Below are 7,065 nucleotides of genomic sequence, written 5' to 3'. Positions count from 1 at the left end.
CCCTCCCTCCCTCCCTCTCTGCCTCCCTGCCTCCCCCTTCTTCTTTCTAAGCATGTCCTTGGGTAAAGATTAAAACTTAATTAATTAGTTAATGAATTAATTTAATTTAATGGCCTAGACAGGTGGGTACTGGAAATATTGAGGGGAGCATTTTGTAAAGGATATGATTGTCTACCCATTATGCTGTACACCTAAAACTAATACAAAATAATATTAAATGTAAACTGTAATTGAAAAATAAAATTTAAAAAAATCCATATGTGAAAAGAAAACAAAAAGAAAGTGGCCTAGAGAAAAGCCAGAAGGTGAGGCCGAGTTTCTGCTAAAATTAAGGGTTACTGAGTGTATTCAGCAATCTTATAATTAGGTAATCTTTGACAAAGGGCTCTTACAGTACGAAAAGATCTCCAGAGAAAGGACTGGTTCTAATTCATATGCATAGTTTATTTGCTAATTCCTTGACACAGAGAAACTTAAAACATTATAACGTGGCTATGGAAGGCTTCATCAGAATAAACCAATTCGATGAAGGAGAGAGGCAGGGCCACTTTTTTCAAAGGGAGGAGAATGTGTAGCCCTGGAGGCAGAGCCATCATTAGCTCCAGCTTATTAAAACAGTGAATAAGGCTACAGGCCAAACTAAACTCTAGGTTTCACTCACGGTGAAACACATTGAGAAAAACTACTGGCCTCCAACATTTTAATTACACCCATAAACCACCGGGTGCCCCCTGCTGGTCGAGCATAGTCATGCAAATTCAACCCTGCATTTTATACCATTCAAATAGGACCTACCTGTTCACCCTTTGGACCAGGTTCACCGACTACACCCTGTAATGCATAAAATATAATACTTTTTCAGTATTTTAAGATTTTTATCTATATAATTTGAAATGAATCAACTCCCTTTATTGGGCTAGTGGATAAGCACAAATACAAATATTGTGAAAGAAAACATCTCCCTCTCTCACCACCTAACAAGAGTCATGTAAGACCTAGAGAAACACACAACTGTCCTACCCAGGGCATTGGGGCAACGAGGGGCATTCTTTGATCCCATTTATGTACAACTTGACTAGTAAGAATGTAAATTCAGAACTAAATAGAGAGCATGATTACAACAGAAATTTTTACTTTCCTCCTTTTTTTCCCCCTCCTGATAAATTATCATATTAATAGGTTTTTTTGGCTTCTTAATCTCAACTCTCAGTAATTTCAAATACCTTTCTTGATAGCTCTCTGTGATAAATTCTAGAAAATTTAGAACTTTCTAAAAGCAAAGCCAAAAGCAAGACTGGCTTCTCGGCATAGTAGGAATCCCTTCCAAATAAGGGACCTTTTGGAGGACTAGAAAGCTTACCCTGTCACCTTTCATTCCAGGAAGTCCGGGGGGGCCAGGCAAGCCAGGGAGGCCAGGGCTGCCAGGAGAACCCTGAAAAGCAAACACCATGTCCCCAGATCACTGTTACTGCAACACGGAAAGCACACAGGCCCTGGGTGTGTTGACGCTTGTCTAAAATTAATGAGCTGTGTGGTTTCATTCTCTTCCTCACATTTGCCCCTCTCCCACATTCGCGGGAGAAGAGAGACCAGCTCCCCCACCCGCTCTGTCCCACCTCTGAGCTCCTCATTCCCCAGTTTGCTCTCCTTCCCAACAGTGGGCTCTTTGAGTCTCCCCCTGCCAGGGCACTGCTCCTCTTGCTGTGTAAACAAGCACAGCTGGCGGAGGAAAAGGCCGCATTCAGCACAGTTCTCTTCCATTCCAAGAACAACCAGGGGCCAAACGTAGCAACTGATGTCTCTCCCGGTTTTAAAATGTATGCTTCCAACCACACTGATTAAAATGCCCTCGGAGGGTATTTCAAATCTAGTTTGAAATTACCCATTTACTTTTTTCACATCTTCACATAACAATGAAAATCAAGAAAGGATGGTTAAATTGCCCTTTGTAAATCGTTTTTCTCTCCTTGCTTAGTTTTTGAAATGCATCGTGTTTTGTAGGAAGCAAATGAACTGCTGGAGGCTGAAAACATGACTTACCAGTTTACCTGGCAGGCCTGGGGGTCCCATGGGTCCTACCTCTCCTCTGCTGCCCTGGAAAAGCACAAGGAGATTGTCTGCTGGATCGTTCGCCAACATTCAAATGCTTAATTACCACGCCGATAAAACAATGTCCTACCAAGGGTTCTGTTTAAATATGTCATTAAAGTATTCACATCTTCGACTGAAGGCAGACACCTTTGTATAAAATGCCTCCGCCCCTCAGTGTTCATCCCTCTCGAATGTCATCAATGCTGTTCATTATGCTTACAGACCATTAGAAATAACTGATACATCTACATGAAATGCACTCAGTCATTTTCAGCATCTAAATCACCACCTAACTTACACTATGGTTCTTGATATTCACGTTTTATCCCCTCATTTAGATGATGTGTTCCTGAGATGTAGGTACTTTACTTTTGAATTCCACACAATGCCTAAAACTCAGAGTAAACAGTACATTTTAAAGCAATATCTAGCAAATGAACTTGAACCTAAAAAGAGTGAAAAAGAGACAAAGACAGAAAAGTTTGCCTTTAAATTACTACTGCAACTTTGAAAAGACATGGATCGTAGAAATTTATAGTTTCTGAAATTGAAAATTCTTTGCTCTACTCATGCCTGAAATGTGTCTTAAAAGATTAAAGACTTTGAAAAGTACAATTTATAATGAAGATACACCAAAAGCAGCACGCTAATTTCATTTTCTGAGCCAATTTAGATTTTTATTTGAAACATTAAGAACTTTGAGGAGACACAGGAACTCTTCCATTTCTTTCCCTGAGAACTTCATACAGTTTTATGCAGTCTGGTAAAAGCTTGTTTTATTTCTAAGCATGTTCAACTAAGCTGAACACTGAGGTTATTGGATAAATAATCTATGGACAGTGTTTAAAAATGAAAGTTTGTTTTTCTTTAAAATGGCATGACAATTTCATATTAATGTTTAATATTTGTAAATGCTTCTGATAAGATTATCCCGATCTGACCCATATGCTATTCATTCATCTATAAGTTGAACAGGTGTCAGGATCCATAAACCTACTGAATTTTCAATTTCTCTAAAGGAGTTAAGAATTATTTGCCAAATTACAGGTTTCTAGCTATGAGGTATTATTTTGTGGCAGCAATTTCATATGACTTATAGGTGATTTAAGTGAAATCCTCTTAAATACTTTCCAAAATTTTTTCTTTAATCCTTACCCAAGGATAAAATCAATCTTTTTATTGATTTTGAGGGGGGAGGGGAAGAGAGAGAGAGAGAGAGAGAGAGAGAGACATCAATCAATTAGTTGCATCTGTACGCGCCCCTACCATGGATCAAACCCACAACCTAGATATGCGCCCTGACCAGGAATTGAACCCAGCACCTTTTGGTGTACAGGATGACACTCCAACCAATTTAGCCATCCTGCCAGGGCAAATACTTTCCAAATCTTTTATATAAGCAACCTAACTAGTATATGAGTTTGGGTAAAACATTGGTCCTTAACCATGTAAGAAGCTTGGAAGCCAGAAACAGTGCCTATGATATAAGTCTAAACGAAAACCAGTCACTGTGATAGATTCTTCTATTCATCTATAAATACAAAATTAGGTTCCAGCCATTAATTTGGCCCAGCACTTCAAAGTTTAAGACAGATTTTCTTCAGTATATCTGCTCTTTTGGCATTTTCAAATAATTTCTGAACTGCATCATGCTATCCTAAATGTCATTGGGCTATCATGACTAATTCACAGGACAATTAGTAGTTATTGATGGGGAAAATAATTAATCATATCAGAAGGGGAGAACTCAGCTCTTGACACAACCTCAAGCATTCACTTCTAAATAAATGAGCCATTATGCCATCTTACCCAAAATAAAGATGATGAATATAATACCTTTTTTCTCTTTCACAATGAAAGGGCTAAATCAAAATAAAGGATTGTATAACCTTTTATTTTTGGAGAGATTAATTATCTTTCCAATCACAGACAAGGATTTTCTCTGCTGGAATCTTACTTTCTCTATCTTTGGTGAGCTCTTATTAGTCAGTTCATAAATATTTTCAACCACTGGCAGGCCCTTAGTAATACATATGAGTGGCTCAGAGCCCTAGTGTAGACAGCCTGCTCTGCTGAACTTGTGTACACGTGAAAGCCCAACACACTTGGGACCAGGGTAAGGATCAGTGAGATTATGGGCATTTACTCCTCTGTTACTGCACATATATAGCATATGGTTCCTCTTTTGTATTTCACTTCCATCCTTCAAATCCTTGGCCATTCTAAACATACTTATTTCTATGCAAATCATCTCACTGTGGGGAAAAAAGTAGTGATTGTTTTTACAACAGTGACCAAACAGCTACAAACAAAGTGTTAGGGCAAGATTTTCTAATGGCCATTCTTAACATTTCTAGGTATTCCAAAAACATGCATCATCTTTCTCCAAGTTCTGGAATTTAACCTGTACCTAAGATCAACATGAATAATCAAGATATACACAGTAATCTCTAAAAAGACAGAGTAAACTAAACACATTCTGCAGAGAGCAATTAACCTTGACCTGGTAACCACAAGTGTGCTAAATAAATGCTAAATCTCCTACATTTCAACAGCTGTGATGATAAACACATCCTCAGATGAGGGTGAGGGAGGCTGGTAGGGAAATGGTTATTCTGCCCAGCGGCTAATATCTACACACCCCATGACAGTAAGAGTTATAACCTTTTTTATAAGAGAATTGAAGAAACCAGGAGGGAAAAAGCAAAATCCTACCATTAAAAATGTAAGCACCATAATAAAAGGCTATAATTTGCTCTTGGATGTTCTGTGCCACCACATCCTAGTATATCTCTGACATGTGCAGACACATCAGCCAGTTCATCCCTCCTTAAGAAGCCAAACAAGGCTGTAAAAAAAAAGATTCAGACCCTCAATCAGTGATTCCTGATTTGGGCTCTGCATCAGAACCCGGAGGGCTTTTTAGAAATGTATTTCACTGGATATCTTCCACCAGCTCCTCTCCCCGTTCCCCCTCATATCCCACCCTTCTCCCCCAGATTCTGATCCTGTAGGCTTGGGGTAAGACTGAAGAATCTGTCTGGGCTTACGTTGTGTTTGTCTGTCTTTACAAGGCTTTACTTAGACTTTTGATAAATGCTCACTTACAAAAGTTCTATAAATACCAAAATTTGTTAAATATGTCTTGTACCACTGGAATCTGGCGAGCTAACTTCCGCACACAACCATCCTGTGGAGCCTTGATTTGAGATTTGAGCAGGGAGGCATTTGAGGGTAGAGGTGAGGTGCGGACATTGCCAGGCCTGAAGTCTGGCTCCCCGGCATCAGCTAACGCCCGGCACACAGCGCAATCTCTTTGTGCCTGGGTTTCCTCATCTAGAAAATGGGGATTAAAAGCAGTGCCTATCTGAGAGGATTGAGTAGACGCATGAAGCACTTAGAACAGTGTCTGGCTCATAGGAAGTTTACAAAAGTGTTACTATTTTTATCCATGTTTTTATCCAAAGACTAAAAAAACAGTCAAGCACTAACCAGTTTGGCTCAGTGGATAGAGCGTCGGCCTGTGGACTGAAGGGTCCCAGGTTCGATTCTGGTCAAGGGCATGGTTGCGGGCACATCCCCAGTAGGGAGTGTGCAGGAGGCAGCTGATCGATGTTTCTCTCTCATCGATGTTTCTAACTCTCTATCCCTCGTCCTTCCTATCTGTAAAAAATCAATAAAATATATTTTTTTAAACAACAATCAAATTGTTTTTTAATTGCATGTTTGATTACATGTGTTTTGCCTTTCAACTTTCCCATGTTTCTTTAAAAGCACAAGTTGTGCTTGGACAAAACGAGTCTCTGGTCCTCATTTCTCGAGTTTCTGTTAAGATCATGGATTAGTAGGAGGGCACTTTCTTTAGAAGCAAGCACAGAAGATCCTCACTTAACATCATCAATAGATTCTGCAATTTTAGGTGAAGCAATGTATAATAAAAGGATATTTACAGTAGGCTAATTGATATGAATGAAAGTTCCTACAGCATCTCATCAATGTTATAAGGAAATGATGTTGAATAACCTGATGTTATTTGAAGACTCACTATAGTGGAAGCTACTCAGAAATACTCATTTCAATAAATACAGAAAAATAATTCTATTTGGAAGTCTCCCTTTTAAAAAATGCAACTACTAGACTTTTAAAATAATGCAGAAAAATACTTGCATTGTCATAATTATTTTATCCCCTTCCCCCAAAAATGGATTTTTATTTCATTGTACTCTAGACTGTGATGGTGATTGTATTTGCCTGATTACCCAAAATGCTAACTAGCTGAAGGATAAACATTATCCTTAGTACCTTGCCAATTTTAGAAATGGAATATATAAATTACTATACTAAGTGCTTCTCTTTGGCAAAAAGAATGCTGATTAAGCCAGAAGACCAATTATAATTTCTATCAATTGTTGCTTTTACATACCATTTACATATTTTCAAAAAATCTCATTTCACATTAGTCCTGCCACAATAATACTTTTAGGTTTGCCACTATGATATTTTTAAATCTATTCAATTTCACAAAATTATATAGGGGTTTCTGTTTTTCTCTGGTGTAGGTTTAAATATCCCCTCATGCACAGAGATAGATAAAAGTCTGTCTAAACTATAATTATCACCATTGTTTCATAAATTATTGATGGAGTAACATTCCGGGGCCTGGGTAGGATAGGAAGACAGCTGAAATCACTCAACAACATACCCTATGGGGATCTCTGTGCTTGAGACTGTTGATAATAGGGTAGGGGAGGCACTTTAAGAAACATAATTCACCTAAGAAAGAACAAAGTAGGAGGGATCTCAATGCCAGATATCAAGCTGTATTACAAAGCCACTGTTCTCAAAACTGCCTGGTACTGGCACATAAACAGACATATAGACCAATGGAATAGAATAGAGAACCCAGAAATCAACCCAAACCACTATGCTCTGTTAATATTTGACAAAGGAGGCATGAACATACAATGGGGTCAA

The 7,065-nt window shown here is 38.5% G+C and overlaps 1 protein-coding gene across 1 annotated transcript in view; it reads right to left on the bottom strand.

Annotated features, from left to right (window-relative positions):
- COL9A1 (collagen type IX alpha 1) overlaps nt 1–7,065 on the bottom strand; it is a 125,145-nt gene that overhangs the window by 26,586 nt on the left and 91,494 nt on the right. The window contains 3 exon segments of the mRNA XM_015568161.1: nt 796–831; nt 1,361–1,432; nt 2,041–2,094. Coding sequence (XP_015423647.1) covers nt 796–831; nt 1,361–1,432; nt 2,041–2,094 — 162 coding nt within the window.

The sequence above is a fragment of the Myotis davidii genome, unplaced genomic scaffold (assembly GCF_000327345.1).
Source record: "Myotis davidii unplaced genomic scaffold, ASM32734v1 scaffold803, whole genome shotgun sequence".
NCBI classification, from domain to species: Eukaryota; Metazoa; Chordata; class Mammalia; order Chiroptera; family Vespertilionidae; genus Myotis; species Myotis davidii.
Note: the sequence above shows the minus strand (reverse complement) of the source record. Positions and strands in the feature narration are given on the sequence as shown.